Source organism: Cyprinus carpio, chromosome B8, assembly GCF_018340385.1.
Source record: "Cyprinus carpio isolate SPL01 chromosome B8, ASM1834038v1, whole genome shotgun sequence".
Classification (NCBI taxonomy): Eukaryota; Metazoa; Chordata; class Actinopteri; order Cypriniformes; family Cyprinidae; genus Cyprinus; species Cyprinus carpio.
Window position 1 is genome coordinate 22899305 of NC_056604.1, and position 21184 is coordinate 22920488.

The following is a 21184-nucleotide window of genomic DNA, read 5'->3' on the forward strand; positions in this document are numbered from 1 at the left end:
GGTGAACGAACAGAAATTGGTAAGCTCTATAAAGACTCTAAATTCATTCAACATTTAACATTGTTGCTTAAGATGGCAAAGTGATTTTTGTTTATTTTTATTATTTTTTTTGTTTTTATGTTTTTCAAGTTATGAAGTAATTAAAAATTATAATTTTTGTGTTTGTGAGTTTTTTTTTTATTTGAGTTTGACTGTGTGACGCTGTTTCGTTGAGAAAGCGAAACCACTTTGTTTTTGCCTTCCAAAAGAAGACACGACTTGAAAAAAATCACATTTATAATGGGTTTTATGTTTATGTCTCGTCGCTCCGGCCGGACAATATCGAAATCCAAAAAGGTCAGAATTTGTGTGCTTTTTACCGCTGTATAAATATGACACCGCCAGGTGTTAACTTATCGCCTAACTTATTGCCTATCGGCGTTATGAAAATGGCGTTTTAATATTTAAACGGCGGTAAAAAGCATGTGAATTCTGACCCATTTGGCTTTCGTAGGACAAGGCATCACAATATGTTAAGAGGCATAACATTTCTGTCACACGCTTGAGGCATTCGGCCAATCACAACGCACTGGATAGCTGGCCAATCACAGCACACCTCGCTTTTCAGAGAGTCGAGCCTTGTAAAAATCGACGCGTTTCGGAAGGCGGGGCATAGAGGAAACAATAATGTACAGTATGTGGAAAATAATGTGTTTGTTAACCTTTAACCACATAAACACATTTCATTACACCAAATACACAAAATAATGTTCTTTTTAGCAGCATCATATAACCCCTTTAAAACATAAAGAATACACATACGTTTTAGGGAAGATTTTAAAAAGAAACAGAAGAGGAAGATCTAATATTGAGAGGGAGACCAGCCACCAAGAAAGTTGGAACACAGCTTGTAATCAGTAATGGACTACAATTTGTAACCCAAACTACCCAGCAGCTCTGCTTACTGAGTGAGGCTAAATAGCATTTTGCCATATTTTTTTTCATTATAACATTCAAACTAAACATATGGCTTACAGCCAGACAAAAATGACATCAGTTTGTAAACTACTGAGATAATAATATTGGAAAATGTGTTGCATGTGGCGAACTTCATATAAAATGAATGTAAAATAAAATTAACTAGCCTGCTTCGTTTTACTAACAGGCTACTTTGTTCAAAAGTTCAAAAAGTCTTTGTTTTCGGAGTTCAACAGTGAGTTTTCTTGTAGGCTACTGTAAACACTATATTATATTCTCAGGTATTTTTGAAGTAGGCTATTTTGTAAACACCTCGTGACGCGCCGCTGCAAACTAAACGCTCAAACAGTTGAACAAGCTTGTTTACTTTGCGCAGTTTGTGTAAGGGGCGTTTATTTCACTCACTGCATTCTTGGAGCCAGTGCAAAAGCATGATACCACAAGGTCAACACCGTCTGAAAAGTCACTCTCATGATGTTTGCTAAGTAATAAGTCTGTGGAGCAGTCATGGGTTCCGAGGAGCAGAAGGGCAGACTGCGCGAGCTCTTCCACGCCTGTGATGTGGATCAGTCCGGACGCATCGAGAAATGGGAGTTCGTCAGAATATGCTCCGAGCTGCGCGTGCGATCCACCGAGATAGACGCGCTCTTCGCCAGGCTTGACACCGACAAAGACGGCACGATCAATCTGGAGGAGTTCATGGACGGCTTTCAGGAGTCACACTTGTTGAAGGACGAGGAGATGAGCAGCGAACACGCCGGGGAGAGTTTCTCTGCCGCCTGGGAGGATTTTAAAGCCCGCCTGGGAGATCAGCTCAAATTCATCCCCAGGTAAAACACCTGGCTGTCTGTGCAGTAGCTGTCAACTTAAATCCTGAAGGAACGCGTGAAGAAATTTGAACAGTGTTCCCATTAAAAATTCATTTAAATGTAGGTCTATCTTTAACGTTCCTAATGGGAATTATTTAATAGGATTCCAACATATTATTATTATTATTATTATTATTATTATTATTATTATTATTATTATTATTATTATTATTATTGATTGCATAGGCTATGCCTTTTTATAATATTCCTGACAGTTATCCCATTGGGACATTTAAGTTTAAAGGCCATTTCTAGGTGTTTAAAACTCCCCCATTGCAGTTTTTATAGTTTATTATCTTACACTATCTTACAAAAGGAATGAATAATACATTTTTGCTGGATGTTCCCATTGGAATTTCTATTGCAATTTGGAATCAATCTTAAAATGTCGTGATGGAAATTTTCTTCTAACATGACACAAAAACTTGGAAAACACACACACAATTGTTAGTAATAAGGTTATACTATATTTATTTGTGTATACATATATATATATATATATATATATATATATATATATATATACATACACATTATGATTACATATTACTTTTTTTATGATTACATGTTTTCATAATATTCCTAACTATCCTAAATATTATTCATAATATTCCTGACAGTTTTCCGATTGGGACAATAAAGTTTAAAGGACATTTTTTAAGATTTGCAAACTCCCCATTGCCTTGGGCTGTTATTATGAAAGCAGTTACTTTTTTACTTTTACAATTCTTACTAATGATGTTTATTATCTAACAAAAGGAATGAATGATACATTTTTTGTGGAATTTCTATTGCAATTTGGAATCAATCTTAAAATATCAAAATGGAAAATTCCTTAAAGAAAGTTGTTGCGTTTTTATAAGAATCTTTCGTATAAAGACACACACACACACACACACACACACACACACACACACGTTTGTTTTTGTGAAAAGTGGGGACATCCCATAGGCGTAATGGTTTTTATACTGTACAAACTGTATATTCTATCGCCCTACACCTAACCCTACCCCTTACAGGAAACTTGTGCATTTTAACTTTCTCAAAAAAAAAAAACTAATTCTGTATGGTTTATAAGCATTTTGAAAAATGGGGACATGGGTTATGTCCTCATAAGTCACCCTCTTCTTGTAATACCTATGTCATACCCATGTCATTATACAAAGTTGTGTCCTGATATGTCACAAAAACACGCACACACATATTTTAACACACAAAGGCCTAATTATATATAGGGTATTTATAAAATTCCAGTTGACTATGATTTTGAGTTGGACAAATTCTCTTTATCTAAGCTTGAATGTGTTGAAAAATATTATTCATTAGCAATAAAATTATACACACACCTGCATGCACATACAAACATATCCACATACATACATGTAGTAAAATACTGTATGTTAGTAATACAATTACACTATATATATATTATATATATATATATATATATATATATATATATATATATATATATAACAAAAATATTTCTATTTATATATTTGTTTTTAAATAATATTAATATGTTGTTGTTGTTGTTGTTGTTAAGAACATTTTCCATTACAAAGAGCCTTCTGTGTAATAAAATATTTTATTTTATTTTATTGTTTATTTTAAAAGTGTATGATCAGGGAAGCATCTGTTCTGTGTTTGACAAATATGTTTGGGGTAGACTGAACTAAACTTATTGAACATTTCTGCATATTGTAGGTTGAAAGGTCAGTATAGCTAAAAAGTCAAAACAAAAGAGTATCACATTGCAAAACGAAAGATTGCAGTATACAGTTACAGTATACCATATTGCAAAACTAAATATATCTGGCCTAGTTTTGTTTATCAACCTGTGCAAATATCCCATCAGGTACACCTCCACCCATTTACCATACTCTACAGGTATCCAGAAACGCAGTTTCAGAGATACGTTAAATTGTTTGCTAAATGCTAATTAATTGTTGAAAGAATCTTTGTTTTATTTTAATTTTCTTTTTTTGAGAAGTTTTATTTGTTTTATATATATATGATGAGTGTTGATCTTCTTGATGATCATGTAATCCTGAAATCTTCCCAAGGGTTTTCATTTCCCAACTTTTTATAGTTTAGGTCATGAGATGTTTAGCTTTTATTCGGTTGATAACAGTCCTCACTCAAATGAAGTTTGATGTATCTCATGACAGATCGGTGGAGTTGATTCTAGCCAAAGGCTTGACATGAGACACATCACCGTTGTGTCGACAGAACATTGATTAGTCGTGGGCCATAACATTTGATGACACAAGTGCTACTTCATAAAAGAGAACAGCAAAGTCATGAGGCTCAAACACATGCAGTTATTCACAACCTGGCACCATCTTTTTCAGGTCATGTAGGTGATGTAAACCCCATTGGATGGAATAATGTCTGAAAAACACCTGATTGTTCTTAAGCGGAACCCTGTTTTATTTAACTGTGTTTCTGTTCTAATCAGCATTAATGGATGGGTTTCAATGGCTTGGTGTTGTTTGTATATGTGTAGGATTGACCAGATATCAACTCTGTACCAGAACATCAGTTTGACGGAGCCCAGAATCGTCCCTCAGTATGAAAGAGTTCTTCTCAGTTTTATCAAAGAGAGCCGAATACTGAACACAGAAATGGAACACCTGGCTCTTGCTGTAAAGAGGTAAACAAACTCATGTATATACATGCATACTGTACATACTCGTGTGGCCACCAGGTTTTCTTCATTGAACTTTCCATACAGGAGTTTAGAAACTGAATGGAGTTCAAAACTTCAGAGTTTTTTCAGAAATTCCTTGCAGCATCTTTGTGTAATAACCTTTTTTTTTTATTATTATTCTCGAGTTGCTATATGGAAGTAACTGATTACATGTAATGTGGATTATGTAATTAGATTCCACAAAATTAAATACCTGTAATTAGATTACATTACTACATTACATTCAAATACTCATAATCAGACTACAGTTACTTAAAAAAAAAAAAATGGCAGCAAATTATTAATCATTTATTGTTCCTTCCTAATTCTTATTTTTATTACATTTTTTATTATTACATATTCTTATTACATATTTTCTTTTCAAAATCGCTTTGTTTCAGTTTTTTGGAATTGCACAGAGAGGCTGGCCACTAGTCAGATGGCTATAATTAAGCTATTATTAAGCAGCATTAACAAATTAAATGTATAATATTTTTAGTGCTTTATTTTGATTTTAGTGCTTTATTTTATTATTAAATTTATTATTTTTTTCATCAAGTTTGAGAAACCCTGATGCAATATGATGTTTAATGCACTTGTTGTTAACAAAGCATTAAATAAATTAAATTTTCTTCATATTTTATATGAATATGGTGCAAGATTGTCCAATTCAACATGTTACATCAAAAGTAATATAAAGTCATCAAAAGTATTATTAGGGATGCTCCGATCAGGATTTTTGCAGTCGATACCGAGCACTGATTTCTTATCATGGTGATCGTCCGATATCCTGATGCCGATTCTGATGCTTCAAACTTTATATAATATATGCAATAATGTTATATAAATAATCACAAAAATGATTCCTTATACAGTGAACATTTTAATATGCCTTTAAAATGGGGTTTATGCATAACATTATGTATATCAGGATACTTAATATAAGACAAAAATAAATACAAACAAAATGGAGCAGTCTGATGCAACCCACAAGGTTTATTTAAACATTATCCAATAGTAAACTGTGGAGAACAAAATAAACATTTAATCTCCTAAAATTGAGAACTCTCAGTCTGATGTAATTTAATCATTGTCCAATACAAGTCTGAGCAGGACAAAATTAATAATAATAATAATAAAAAATAAACTCCTAAAATAACTAATTTGAGTAGTTTGATGCAACTTCTTAGGTTTAATTCAACATTGTCCAATGTTAGAGAGAGGAAAATATAAATAGACACATTTTAACTCCAACATGGAAAAGTCTGATGTAACTCATATGGTTTAATACTGTCCAATATAAGACTGAAGAGGAAAAAAGAAATAGAAACATTTAAACTACTGAAAGAGCAAAACGGAGTAGTTTGATCACGGTAATATCCACAGGCGCTGCGGATAATCTGCGGGTTGGGTAATAAAAAGTTCGTTTTGATTATTTGCGGGTGGGTCAGAGTATTCATTGTAATAAAAAATTGATCATTAATTGTGTTTGTATTAACTACATTTTTTAAAATAATTTTTTTCATCAGGCAGATGATTTCATGTGTGTGTGTGTGTGTGTGTATACCTACTTAACCATATTTTGGGGACAAATTTGTAACCAAAAGTGAGCTAAACCTGACAAAATCTCCAAAAATCTCCCTTTGGGGATGTCCTCAGTTGTAAAACCGGTTTAAAAATAAAGCAAACAAAGTTTTTTTAGAATATACGGTCTGTACAGTATAAAAACCATTACGCCTATTGTGGTGTCCCCATTTTTATATATATGTGTAAGTGTGTGTGTGTGTGTGTGTGTGTGTGTGTTTTTGTGTGTGTGTGTTTTTGTGTGTTTTTTTGATCGGGAAATTAGGTATAATAAAGGTATAAAGGTATTCCAGATCAAGTTTGAAAGGAGTAAAGCCTGTATTAATGCTATTGAGTAGGCTAATATGGCCAAAGAAGATATTTTGATTTCTAAATAAATGTTCATTTAAAAGCAGCCCATGATCAGTGTATTATGTTACCGTTACCCCTTCCGGCTCCGACGAGGTTTTGTTCCGTCCTTACAAAAGCCTAACTTAAATATATAGTTCTCCCAGAAATTCAATTCTGTCATATTGGAAGTTCTGAAATTGAAATTCTGTCATATTATCATAGTGTGCTCCAAACCTGTATGACTTTCTTTCTTTTGTGGAACATTTTATTTATTTATTAATTTTTGTCCATACAGTGGAAACCAGTAGTAACCAAAATGGTTTGGTTCTTCAAAAATCGTATTTATTTATTTTTTTGTTCAACGGAAGAAAGAAAGTTTGGTTGGACTCATTCATTGAGAGAATTGTGTATTGCTGCATAAGTGACGGCTGGTGTTTGTTCAGAGCTCAGGATCAGACGTCTATACAGCTGAGTGAGATGGAGGAAGAGATGGATCACCGCATCCACACTGCAGAGACAAACACACGCCTACAGGTCAAGAGAAAACATAAGATGTGTCTGTTTTTTTTTTGTTTAATTATTATTAATTATTAAGCATTATTTATCTTATTTATTTATTTGCAAATTAGCTGATGAGCTAAAGAAAAAAAAAAGTTTAATTCAAGATATATTCTTTTGTTTTGCTTTTTTTTTTCTTGTTTTAAGAATGTTTAGATTTATTTTCTGTTATGTCACAGTATCTCCGCCCACGGTGAAATCTCATTTCAGTTTCAGTTAAGGCAGAAAATGTACCCAAATTTCCCACACATGACCCATCATTAAGAGAAACTGTTTGTACTGTAAATACTTTAACTAATAAAGTGACTGCTGTTATATATTACTTCAGTGCTGGTATTTATATAGTTTCTATGGCTACAGCGCACTGTTTACTGTGAGTTAGGAGTTGATATAGGCAGCTCTAAATGAATTAGCACAGGCAGATCATGTGAAGATCTTGGATCACATTCAAGGCTTAATTTATCCATGACATCACATTTTAGTGCAGACAATCTTCGACATTGCTATATTTGTTCTTGTTCCTTATCTGAGACCCATGTTCCACGACTTATCTCGTTATGTAATGTGAAATGAACTGTTTGTTTAACAGCACCTGTTCAAGTTCCTGTGAAAAGTAAAAAGCATTTCTATCCGTTAGTGCACTGATATTCCTAAACATTTTGTTACCTTAATTGTCTAGATTTAATGTTTTAGAAAGCATCTCTGTTTTAAACTTCTGTACAGAGCTTTTATTGAGGTATCTTATTTTAATATATAACAAAAACCTACGTTATTTTGACTTGTTTGCAACCATGCAGTCATCATATCAGCTTATCACAACACATTTGGAATATTTACCTCATCATAATGTTTTTTTTTTTCAGTTTTCAGTTTCAGTCATGATGTTACCATTTTAGTCCTTTTTTGTTTTAGAAATGTTATAAATGCAAAGATTGATCATTTTTAACACCAGCTTATGGATTCTATTCTTTTACAGGAGTCTAAAAAAGCCGAGGCGACTCTGAGCAGCATGAAACACCAGTACGAGTCTCAGATATGTGAACTACAACAGAAGATACAGACTCTGCAGATGGTGACTGACACTATTGTCTTCTTTGGAGCTGATTTATAGTTCATAATTGATGAACTTGCAACATTGACACTTATTGAACCAAATTGAACACTGAACTAAATTAAGGCTGGATAATGACACCATTACTTTCTGTAAACACTCTTTACAGCTAAAATATATATTTTTTTTTAAATATTAAGACTTTTATTTTTTTTCTGCTTTGAAACAATTTGTATTGTATGAAGCGTTATTTTTTATTAAAATATTTTGGCTTTTTTTTTTTTACTTTTTTTTTAGATCGAAAACCAAAACAGGAGTATCAGCCTCAAAGAGGAAACTTCAGCACTGAAACGGCAGAACAACGAGTTATTACTGGTATAGCTCCTGCTTGAATCTGAAGAGATCATTAAAAATTGTGTATGATGTTATATAAGGTGTTTTTGTTTTACATTCTTCTTTCAGCAAAACCAGAAGTTGAAACAGGAGCTTTTGGAGTCCCAAACTAATATTGCGTTCTTGCAGAGTGAGCTGGACTCTCTCAAAAGTGATCTCACAGACCAAAGCATCAACTTTGAACGGTACGTGTGTGTGTGTGTGTGTGTGTCACAGTTGACTAGTTATTGATGAATATGTGATAAACCCTTTGGATTCGAATCTTCAGACCAGGAATTTTTAAGAAGTCCATCAAATATGTACTCTGAAGTAACTTAGACTGTCTCTTCTGACTCAGTCTGACACTCCCAGCTGGATGTGTAATGTCAATACCGTGTCAATAATGAAAGAACGCAAACTCTCGTTTCCCTGCGTGATGGCTTTGAGCAGCTGTAAACCGGTTTTGTGAGTGTTTGCAGTGCTGACATCATCAGAGCAGGATATCCTGGTGTCACGCGTCACACTGCACAGGAATGTCTGGACCTTGTCACCTAGTAACTACAAAACAGAGCATAGTTGACATGTATTATAATGAGTGTTGCAGTGTAAAAACGTTGTCAGGAAACCCAAATATTTAATGACTGACTACATTAGGTGAAACCAACAAAAGCTATGTTTAACAGACAGATTGGAACAGTAGAAACCTGCTTAAAAAATCAACTGAAATTGGTAACACTTTAGTCTTTAGTATTTTGTTGCTTATAAGCATGCATATTACTAGCATATTGGCTGTTTATTAGCAAATATCATATTTTAGGTCCCTTAATCCTATATGTCCAGGTTAATCCTAAATATGTTGATCTGTGTGTTTGTACAGAGATGAGGCTCTTATGAAGTGTTTCTCTGAGGAGAGAGGTAACCTGGAGAGACAGATCGAGGTGCTTCAGTGAGTTGAACACACACAGCATGTGAACCTACTGTTACTGTAGGAACACTTCTTGCTAACACAGGAATATGCCTTCAAAAATGTTTTTATTTAATGCTGTTTCTAAGCCATTTTGAGATAGATTCACTTGCAGGTTCTTTAAGAAATCAGAAAAAAAAAAAAAACAATCAAAACATTCAAACTGGAGATAGCAACCAGATGCACTGACATTACAAGGAGCATTGAGACTTGTTGAAGTTAAAAATGGAGAAAAATTAATTCAGTATTTATACATCTTACAATTTTGATGCCAAGTATCTTTAAATACAATCAGTTCCAAATGTATTTTTTTTATTGCATCTCCATTCAAATTTATTTACACATTCCTGACTTTAAGGGATATATCATCTCAAATTACCTCATGATTTACTCACCCTCAAGCCATCCTAGGTGTATATGACTTTCTTCTTTCAAACAAATACAATCAGTTATTCTAAAAAAGTGTCCTGGCTCTTCCAAGCCTTATAATGGCAGTGAATGGGTGTTGAGATTTTGAAGCCCAAAAAAGTCCATACATCCATCATAAAAAGTGCTCCACATGGCTCTGAGGGGTTAATAAAGGCCTTCTGAAGTGAAGCGATGTGTTTGTATAAGAAAAATATCCATATTTTAAACTTTATAAGCCATAATCTCTAGCTTCCACTAACTGTCTAACACACGTTCATGAAAAAGTGGCGTTCCAGTGAATGAAGTAGGTGTAGCGTAAGCACCGATGAGAAGTAAAAAATACGGAAACACAGAGAAGAGAGCAAAACAAAACACCGGTCACGAATGAGAAGTACAAAACAAGGATTTGTAAAGAAAAGTGTCAGTGAATTTCGATATAAGCCAAGAGGAACCTGTTTTTCCATTGCTGTTCTTGCGAGACTAGCATTTTCTTACTGGAGCTTATGACTACGTCATTCACTGGAATGCCAATCTCTCGTGAACGACAGCGCAAGCTAGAGATTATGGTTTATAAAGTTTTAAATATGGATATTTCACTTACACAAATGCACTGATTCATTTCAGAAAGCCTTTATTAACCCTCCAGATCCATGTGGAGCACTTTTTATGATGGATAGATGCACTTTTTTGGGTTTCAAAATCTCGACCCCCATTTACTGCCATTAAAAGTTTGGAAGAGCCAGGACATTTTTTTATATAACTCAGATTGTATTCATCTGAAAGAAGAAAGTCATATACACCCAGGATGGCTTGAGGGTGAGTACATTATGTGATAATTAAATTTTTGGGTGAACTATCGCTTTATATGAGCTTTCACACTTTCTCACCATTTTTACACTGTACACACTTTACCCTGTGCTAATAAGAATCATGTTCATTGGTAGTCATGGTTCAAGATTTCACAAGTCAAATCTGTTTTTGAAACAGCTGTTTGAATAACATATGCATGCCACATACATTCACTCTCATTGTCTTGCATCTTTGTGAAGCATACTAAAAAACAAAGACAAATCAGAAAACGGTATTTGATTATGTTAGTGTTTTGCTCTTCTACAACTTCTCTTCTTGTTCAAATGCTTAGTGCTGTGTTTCCAAAAACCTTAAGTAGACTGTAAACACTTTTGACACTAGTGCTCTTTACAATATAATCTTAATTTACTCCTAAAGCCCAGTTTTTGTCTGATTTTAGTAATCTTCACTAATTAAATGAATAAAGCACCCAGTTTGAGTTGAATGAAACAAAGAAACATTTTCAGAACATTTTTTTTATTTTAGAGCTATTAAAAAAAAGAAATCCAAGGCACTTCCTCTGGTCCAAAAAAGTTAAAAAGCATAATTTCACATTAGGCCATCTCAACAAAACATTAAAAATGAATAAAACTCTGCACACTGATGCATTTCAGCCTTCAGCCTTCCTCAGAACATGTCAGGTATAAAATGAATGATAATTTAAATTAATTTAAATTATTAAAATTAACATTATTAAATACATTGAATATTCGATCATATTCGATCGTTTCATCATCATTAACATTATCATAATCTTTTTTGAAAGTTTTTTTATTGTATTTTTTATATTTTTGAAATACATGTAGCCTTGTAGCCTATATAAATATGCTGAACACCATTAACCTACTTATGAAGTTAGTCATTTCAAAGAGTGTTAATGGTATAAAACTGTGTGTTTTTCAAGAGATTAACACGAAGTTAACAGATGCCTTGTGCTCCACTCTGCTAAATGTTTATATACTGGCCTTGCACAGATGCTTATTACCTACAAGACCATTGACAGTTTCACTCCTTCTGCATCTGAAAGATCTTTTAAATAGTAATATGTAGCCAAAGCCAAATGCAGCAATTAATCACAGCTTCATATAAGTGTAAAAAGCCTTGCTAACACTTTCCATTTGAAGAGACACACAGAGTATCCATCCATCCATCTGTCCAGTTTGTAGGAGTCTTGACTTTCTAAAGGCACTGACTGTACCATAGTAAAATTAATTCTTTGTCCAACATGTTTAATTTTTTTTTTTTTTTTTGCTTTATAGTTGTCAGATTTTGTTGCAAAAATACAGAGTTCTGACATGAAACTCTAGATGGTGCAGTCCGATAGGTCTAACTCAATCTGACCTAATGACATCATTATCTCATGGCACAGCTGATTGGTTCTCTCCTGTATCAGTAGCCAATGAGCTCGCTGCCCAGCATTCAAAAATATGACTAGGGCTTGCCGTAGCAGTTGCAGCTTGCTTCAGAAACCCTCCGCCTTCCCCAGCTCCACCTGTATAGATTGTTTCATGTATGTTATATTTGCAGCAGCAGTATTTCTTACAGACTCACAGCAGCATGTTGTGGATGTATTAACAGTAGCAAGTCATTAACATTGTCATGTACATTTATCATGCCAATCCCTCAGAGAGTTGTCATGACAGAATTATATTTCTGCTGTTCGTCTTGTCCAGGGCAGCGAACAGAAAGCTCCATGACAGTAATGACAGTCTGCGTGCGGCGCTGGAGAGCAGTCAGAGCAAGAGTAAGACTCAGGTAAGAGCCTCTTGTGTCCAGAGCCTTTCTTTAATCTCAATGCTGTTGTAAAATGGATTAAGCTGTTTGAGAGTAATGTTTGCTGATCAGGCTTGTACTTTGATGGCTGTGTGTGCTTTTTAAGAGGTGTGGATAAGGGCTCTAGTTTACTGTATCTACATTTATGCATTTCCATTAGGACAAACGTGATCTTTTTGTCTTACAGCGTGTTAGTGGGATCTCACCCGAAGTTTACATGAGCACCAGAAAGAATGTCTGTTCCTCTTATTTTGATCGGTAAGATATAAAGTTAAACTCTACATGTACTGATATTGATCACACTTTCTAAACTCTTAACATTAGTAATTAAACCACTGCATTAATTCAGCCCATTCAATATATAGACTCCATTTAAAATATTTACCGATGCACCAATATTAAAATATTCACTAATAAAACAAGCTAAAAATAGTTTTCATGTTATGTCTGATAACTGATAAATGGCAAATATTAAAATTCTGTACTAGTTTGTCAAAAAAAGTAAAAATTAAATTAATATTCATTCTGAGATTTACAAATAGAAGTACTATTAAATTACTAGTGTCTATATAGAATTTTCTATATAGCTTTTTCTAATATTTTTTAATTTATTTTCAATTTGTTTTCAGTTAATTTTAGTCATTTTGTTGTGTGTTTTCGTCATTATTACTATTTTATTTAAGATGTTTATAGTTTTTCTTTAGTTTCAGTTATTTTAATACTAAACATAGTGGAACAACTAAATGAAAATGCGAAATCAGGGTTAACACTGACTGATGCAATAAATAAAAAATAAATCTCACACATCGTGTGATAATCAATATGGTATATAAATATTGTATTTAATGCAGAAGTTTGAAATATAGAAAATCAGTTGATAGAATGTTTGCCATTCTAAATTGACAGTGATGTGGTCATTGTAATAGTGCATACTGAATTATGATTGATTTCTTCTTTCTTGCATCTAAGTAACCATATAACATCCTTTACATGGCAAAGAAAGTGTCACATTGATTCTGACAGAAAACCGACTCTGATTCAGGTTTTCAATTACATAGAACTAAATTCTAAAAAATTCCCTTCAGGAAATGCAAATCTAGTTTCTAGTATCTGTGTTGTTGACACACCAAATACATCCGCAGGTGCTATAACACCTGTGTGGACGAGGACTTTGATCAGTTTGGGCTGATGGAGGGTCTGCGCAGACCGAACTGTGATTCTCTGGCTCTGGCCCTGTGCGACCCCATGCGCAGACGTAGCTGTGAGGAAGACAGTCTTCCTGACAGCTGTGTGGACAGCGGCATGTCTACCCTGCGCTCGAATAACGGCTACGATTACGAGCATGAGAGAACGTCCTGTCCGAGTCCTGTGCAAGCAGAGGACAGCAACACCACTGTGTCTGGAGACACCTCTGATACAGAGGTATGATATCAGTGAATCAGACAATCTCACTTTTCTTCAGAATGGTTTTCATTTCATTTATAACATTTTACACCCTTGTTGTAAAGATGTACATTTTAGCATACTTTAAAAAGAGTACTTGTTAAATAATGTACTTTAAAAGAATATACTTCAGTGTGAATTAAATGTCATGTTGTCAGACACTTAATTGCAATGATTGCAAAATAAATGAAAATATATCATAACTTTAAATTTAGATTAAATGCAATTAGCTGAACTTTGCTTTTTTTAAGTACATATTTAAATGTGATTTATTGATTCTATTGTATGTTGAAATTTGGTTAAAGTTTACTGCTAAATGTACTGACAAGCATTTATGTTACAAAAATATACTTTAATGTCATTTCTATTGAAACGTATGTATTTAATTAGTATTACATACTTGTATTTATTTATAATCACGGACTTGATGATGAAGATCCAATTTAGTACATGTAAAATATATTAAAAATGGAAATATCAAATGCTACATTTAAAATGATACTCAAGTGTGTTATGTTAGCCAACATATCAAAATAAATTTAATATAATAAAACAAAAGATTATTTAAAAAATAATTATTTACTTAGTTATTTATTTATTTATTTATTTTTAAGTAATACTTAAACTTTCACATTATTACAATGTCCCCTCAAGTGTGTTCAGAAACATAGTCATAAAAGTATGCTCTCTAGGTACACTTCTTTTTTATTTATTATATTAATATTATTATCTGCACATAGGTTTTAAAAATTATTATACTTTTAAGATTCTAAATACACTACAAGTTTCCATTAAGTAGGAAAAAGTGTCTTAAACGTCTTAGTGAAGAAAAATAAAAGTAGTTTTCTACACATTCCAAATTCATCCCTAATAAGCAATTTAAAAATGTGTTCTAATTGATTAATTCATTGTTCTATTCATGGAATGAACAGAAGTCCCACACGCTTTTGTAACAGTAGAGCTTCATTAGCAACAGTCAGTGACTTTCTCCATGTAGTTGTTCTGTAACTTTTTTACATAATGAACTTTTCAACAATGACACTCAAGAATAAAACCTGTGAATAATTCAGAGGCGTCTCTTTGTATGTTAAACTTGCTGTCATTTCAGTATCAGTGAGAATGGCTCAGACTCCTGGTTTAAAATAAGTGTGTGCTCACAGGTTCTGGAAGTGCAAGAAGAGGCTGTGATTGGGTCAGACAGCGAATCCATTCTGAGCTGGACTTCATCACAACCTGCTCAGAAAAGTGATTTTACTGCATCAGGGAAGAAATGCCTCTCTGCCATCTTCACAGAGGTACTGGATTCTAATGCCAGAATTATCATAAAAACTTCAATTCGATCCACAGCATTCTAAATCCTGAACTCAAACAAATCTCAGTTCTGAAGCCTAAATGTGTGTGTATGTGTGCAGAGAGAGCAGGATGTGTTGGCAGTGACTCAGCCTCCATCAGAGAAAGCTTACAGGATTGTGCTGGCGGGAGACGCTGCGGTGGGAAAGTCTAGCTTCCTCCTTCGCCTCTGTAAGAACGAGTTCAAAGGCAACACTAGCGCCACACTGGGTAAGACTTTTCTAACACTTTGCCACACTTGTCTTGAATATAATCTCTAACTCTCACAAATTTTGTGAAATTGTTTGTGTCTGTTTGCTTGCAGGGGTTGATTTCCAGATGAAAACCTTGGTGGTGGACGGTGTTCCAACAGTGCTGCAGTTATGGGACACAGCTGGACAGGAGAGGTAAGATCCCAGTGGCCAAATTCAAAATGAAACACACAACCAAAACATATTTATACTCCATAGTATGAACTTTAAAGGCCTTGACACACCAAACAGACATCCAAGAACATGTGTCAGTGAAACTGACTGCGTTGTTTCCTTCCATTGACTGTGTCTGGGCCAAAATGTTGTGCTTGAACAGTGCAAAAAAAAACCTCATGGTGCATGTGCAAGCTGAGCACATGAATTAAAGTATTCACATCACATGCACTTTATGAATACCCTAGTGTGTGCATAAAAACAAAAGTGTACTTTGGTCTAAAGGTTGATTGCTTGGGTGTCTGTTTTATAGGTTTCGGAGCATTGCTAAGTCTTACTTCAGGAGGGCCGATGGAGTTCTCCTACTCTATGACGTCACGTGTGAGAAGAGCTTTCTGAATGTGCGCGAATGGGTCGATATCATTGAGGTATTTCCTACACAAAAACAGTCATAATTCAGTTATGTAGACTTGACCATTATCTGATCTCTCTAGGAATTAAATGGGTGCTACTATGGCCTTAAGCCTGTCGCTAGGCTGGACAGGCCTAGTTGCTGAACAGTCTTAAGATAATGTGTTCCAGTGATTTCTGATTAAAGTGTTTTTTAGCTTTGTTTTCATAAATTATCTAGGTGAAGTGGAGAGGAATCTTGTAAACATGTCTACATAAATTTATTTTGATGTGAGAAGTGGAATCAGCTTGGGGGAAATCCTGATTTGTTAACATTTGTGCAGCTGCACAAACCTATGGCAAATCACCTGTCAACTGGGCAGAGCTGACTGCATGTAAAAGTCAAAGCTGAATACCATTTCATCAGAATCTCCTCACTTGACTCTGAAGAAGATAATAAGCCTTCCTGATCATTGCAGAAGATCCCCAATAGAGAAATGGGGCATAGCGAGCCAGCTGACGCCAGATCTGTTATCTGAACACCAAGCTCTATGTGTCCTTACCAATGATGATTAGGACCTCGTTGTGAAGTGGTCAAGTATTACCACTTTCCATGAGCACCAGGGTTCCCGTCTAAGATAACGTTGGACCCTGAGTCTCAGCCGAGGCTCTCCTGATGCATAAAGGTTAAGGAAGGGAAGGTTGTGTCCCGCAGTGACAAGACCTCCTTCCAAGAAAGCTTGTATATACCTCCCAGCCCCCTGTCCAGATCTGATGTTGGAGTGTTGTGTTATTGCCAGTACTAGTTTCACCACATTAGATGCGCTCGCACCCACAAAATCCATTGTTGTTAAATCCATTGCTATTTTCTTGTTCCAAGTTGCTTTTCAGTAGTCAGTAGGAACACTTACTGAGAATTCAGTGGCTAGTGGTGTCTTTCAAAGTACGGCTTTCCTTCCCTTCAAAGCTTTCCCGAGGATCCTAGGCCTCATGGCAGCTGCATCCTCGGTGATACCATTGGGCCTGCCCCACATCTGTCCCCTGCATTACTGGCTAAAAGCATGTTTCCCATTCCACGGCTGGCATCTGGGACGCTTTCACCTCAAGTTGGACCATCGCTGTGTCTCAGCTGTAGTCCCTTGGAAGGCTCCTTGCCTGTATCAGACAGGCATCCAATTGGGACTGACCTCCGGATGGAAGATTGTTACAACAGATGCCTCCAAATCAGGTTGGGGAGCTCTGTGCAAGTGCAGACCGCCATTCGGCTCCTGGTCCATGAAGGTAGCAATACTGTAGTGGAAGCCATCACTCTGATAGCTCTCCCCTCCTTGGAGGACGAGCAGGGAGCTAACTTATTTTGCCCGGCGCAGGTCCTCAGGACTTAATGTGGCGTGCTCTAGGCAATTGTGGCATTAAGAGCAGAGCAATTTGTGCTTTGGAGGCCACTCTAAAGGGATGCTAGTTACGAAACAGATTATGCCACTGGATAGTTGATGTGATAGCCCTGGCTTATACCTCAGTGGGAACTGAGTGCCCTATTGGAGTGAAAGCCCACTCCACTAGGGGGATGGCCTCCTTCTGGGCTTGGTCCAGCAGAGTTTCCATTGGGGATATTTGCGAAATATCCCAGCAGCTGGCTGGTCATCATCCCTGTCTACCGTTGCTAGGTTTTATAACCTCGATGTCCCTTCCCTTCAGGCATGGATCTTGTCCATTTAATTGTCTTGCATCCCTAGTAAGTGGTCTAGACTGTCCTGAATAAGTGCTCCGACTGGTGACCTGAGTCTCACTAGTTAGCCAATGTTTCTTAAGGCCTCATGGTGTTGCCCTTGGGCTGGGCTCCGTTTTGCGCTTATTGCATGGCGCTATGGTATATCATTCCCCAAGCATGATTAAATGCAACATGAGAGACCGTTTCTACAGGGAATGCTGCAGTTACTAACGTAACCAAACGTTAACAAATCAGGCTTCATGAGTCCTAATTCCCATTATCTCAGGGAACTAAGGTTATATTAATAACTGGAAAGTTCCATGATATGCCATATTAAAGGTGCTGTATTTAATTTTTTGACTGTACAAAATAGTGTTGTCAAAAGACCCGGTACTTCGGTTCCAAGTCGGTCATAAAAAGATTAAAATGTCACGGTACCAAGTTTCTTTAAGTACCGGTGGTACCAAGTACCCGGTCAACCCGGTTTTTTGACGCATACAGCGCTATGATTTCCGTGAAGCAGAAAATGCGGACGGAATCTCAAAATCCAGTCATGAAAATGAAACTTACATTTTAATATGGACAGTCACGGAATTTGTCAAAGTTAGCATAAATTAATCAAATCAAATCTCCATATGGACCAGTATCTGTAAATGTTAAGCCGCAAAAGTTGGTTAAAAAATATGAATCCTGCATGTTCTGTGTGTCTCTGTGTGAATTAATGAATGGCAGAGACGTGCGGTTTTGTTTACTACATAGACTGAAGTGCGTGACGCTTGCAGTAATTTCAGCATCTGCCGTCTCAATGAGGACATAAATACATAAACAACATCACCAGAACTGTTCTGAGTAACTTCACAAGCATTTTACCGTTTCATTTAAGTAAAACTATTGTCAATTTAAAGGTATTCATGGCAACTCATCAAAATAAAAGTTCATTTTTACATAAAGGCATTATGCTAGAAATATTACTATTATTTAGTACAATGTATGTGATACTGCTACTACTGTTGAAAAAATTAATAAAACTTTATTTTTTAAAGAAATAAATCACAGAATATTTCTTCCATGTTTTAATTTTAATAGCAAATCCCCTTTATTTACCAAAAAATAAAATGTTTAAATTTCATTAATTAAAAGACAAGGCAAGGCAAGGCAAAGCAAGGAAAGTTTATTTATATAGCACATTTTGTACACAATTGTAATTCAAAGTACTTTACCTAAAAGAAAGTAAAATAATCATGAAGAGAAATAAAAACAAAAATAAAACAAGCAATTTTAAAACTTTTGAAATTATTTAAAAATTGACTTATTTAAAATGAATTTAAAACAGTTAAAAATAGAAAATGATTTTTACATAAAATACAGGGAATACGTAAAATACAGTGCAATCAGTTCGGACATCGCACAGTGCTCATTCAAAAAATGCACAGCTAAACAGATGAGTTTTGGTTCTTTCTCATTATTTGACTTAGTGGGAGCATATACAGGCTAAACAAGAGCGGTGCAAGAATTGAGCCTTGTGGGACTATGCATGTCATGGACGTCCACTTAGACTTATGCTCTCCTAGACTCACATAATAGCCTCTCCCTTCTAAGTGAAAGTGACAGTGAAAGTGACGTGACATACAGCCAAGTATGGTGACCCATACTCAGAATTCGTGCTCTGCATTTAACCCATTCAAAGTGCACACACACAGCAGTGAACACACATATACCGTGAACACACACCTGGAGCAGGGGGCAGCCATTTATGCTGCGGTGCCCGGGGAGCAGTTGGGGGTTCGGTGCCTTGCTCAAGGGCACCTCAGTCGTGGTATTGCCAGCCCTAGACTCAAACCCACAACCCTAGGGTTAGGAGTCAAACTCTCTAACCACTAGGCCACAACTTCCCCTAAGTATGTAGTAAGTACTAAGTATGATCTGAACCATTTGAATACCATCCCAGAAAGCCTGACCCAGTTTTCCAGTCTCTCTAGTAGTATGTTATGATCTAGCAATACCAGCACTGATATTTTGCCAGAGTCAGAATTTAAGCGAATATCATTTATTATCTTAATAAGTGCTGTCTCTGTGCTGTGATGCAGTCGGAAACCAGATTGAAAATTGTCCAGGTACCCATTTGAGGTTTGTCAGTCTCTCAACAGTGGCAAAAAGAGTACGCGTGTTGTTTAAGTTACTGTTTATAAGGTTTGAGAAGAAATTCTGTCTAGCTGTGGCTGATTTCACATTAAAAGCATGAAGGCTGTCTTTATAGATGCTATAGTGAATTTCAAGTTTCGTCTTCCACCACATCCGCTCGGCTTTTCTGCATTTCTGTCTTTTCATAGTCTGAACTGCTGTTGATCTTCTCCAAACTTTTAGCATATTTTTGTGTTTTGCTTTGGTACCGAAATTGGAACCAAGTACCGTGGATTTTCACTGGTATCGGTACCGAATACTGAAATTTTGGTACCGTGACAACACTAGTACAAAAGCATAAACCACTATAATATGTTTGCAGATATTTAGGAAACATGCTGAGTTTACATACTTGTATTCTAACTTGAAATGTGTGTTCCAAGTCAGAATGTCTGTTTTTGTTTTGGGCTGTATGACCCCGCCTACTGCTACTTTACCTAATAGTATTTCAACACCCTAGGTTGCCAGTTGCTGGAAAACACAAGCAAATGAGCTGGATCAGAGATCGCTGATTCTACCTGACCTAAATGCCTTGGCATCCATCTAAAAAAAAAAAACTCCATGACCAGAGGAATATTAAAATGCAGATAAATCAACTCTCCAACTTACAGTGTAACTGTTAATCGCGCTTGTTCCTGTAGCTTGTCCTCAACCTGGCAACCTGTGTGGGCGGGGAGGAGAAACAATTTTTCTCCAATATTTTGAATTTGGACTGCAATACTCATTTCAACCACTAGCTGTCAATATTACATACTGCACCTTTATAGAAACACTACAATGGGAAAAGATGTTGATATGTAGGATCTTGTTGACTCAGTTTGAATAGATACTGTCTGAATTATTTTCTGGTACAGGATGTGTCCCAGGATGACATTCCCATCATGCTTGTGGGGAACAAGACAGATCTGAGGAAGGAAGCTCTTCTGGATGGAGTAACTTGTATTCCAACCAGCTACGGAGAAAAACTGGCCATGGTTAGTGCCCAGGCCTTATTTACTGTTGCTTTCTTTTTGTTTGGTTGATTTGTTTGTTTGTTTGTTTTTTGGTGGGATTATTTACCAAGAATGTTTAATTTACAAGTTAATTATAATTTACTCACCCTCATTCAAACTGCAGTTAACCATGAACAAAGACTGAAGTATTCAAGCTTCAAAGAGGCCCTAGAACACCATAAATGCACCATAACAAATAGTCTGTATGACTAATGCTCTATATTCCAAGTTTCCTGAAGTCTAATTTGTCACACAAAACAATAGGCTTGGGAAGAATGTGCTTTTTGGATGTCTCATATAATGGCC

At 35.7% G+C, this 21184-nt stretch overlaps 1 protein-coding gene across 1 annotated transcript in view; it reads left to right on the plus strand.

The window, feature by feature from the left end:
* The first annotated feature begins 1284 nt into the window (after nt 1-1284).
* Nucleotides 1285-21184, plus strand: part of LOC109045644 (ras and EF-hand domain-containing protein) — a 22365-nt gene continuing 2465 nt past the window's right edge. The window contains exons 1-15 of the mRNA XM_042730158.1: nt 1285-1787; nt 4336-4482; nt 6876-6966; nt 7967-8062; nt 8339-8416; nt 8504-8619; nt 9291-9359; nt 12308-12389; nt 12595-12665; nt 13550-13829; nt 15011-15145; nt 15263-15410; nt 15505-15586; nt 15918-16032; nt 20741-20860. Coding sequence (XP_042586092.1) covers nt 1465-1787; nt 4336-4482; nt 6876-6966; nt 7967-8062; nt 8339-8416; nt 8504-8619; nt 9291-9359; nt 12308-12389; nt 12595-12665; nt 13550-13829; nt 15011-15145; nt 15263-15410; nt 15505-15586; nt 15918-16032; nt 20741-20860 — 1953 coding nt within the window. The 5' untranslated portion in view covers nt 1285-1464. The remainder of the gene's footprint in view (nt 1788-4335; nt 4483-6875; nt 6967-7966; nt 8063-8338; nt 8417-8503; nt 8620-9290; nt 9360-12307; nt 12390-12594; nt 12666-13549; nt 13830-15010; nt 15146-15262; nt 15411-15504; nt 15587-15917; nt 16033-20740; nt 20861-21184) is intronic.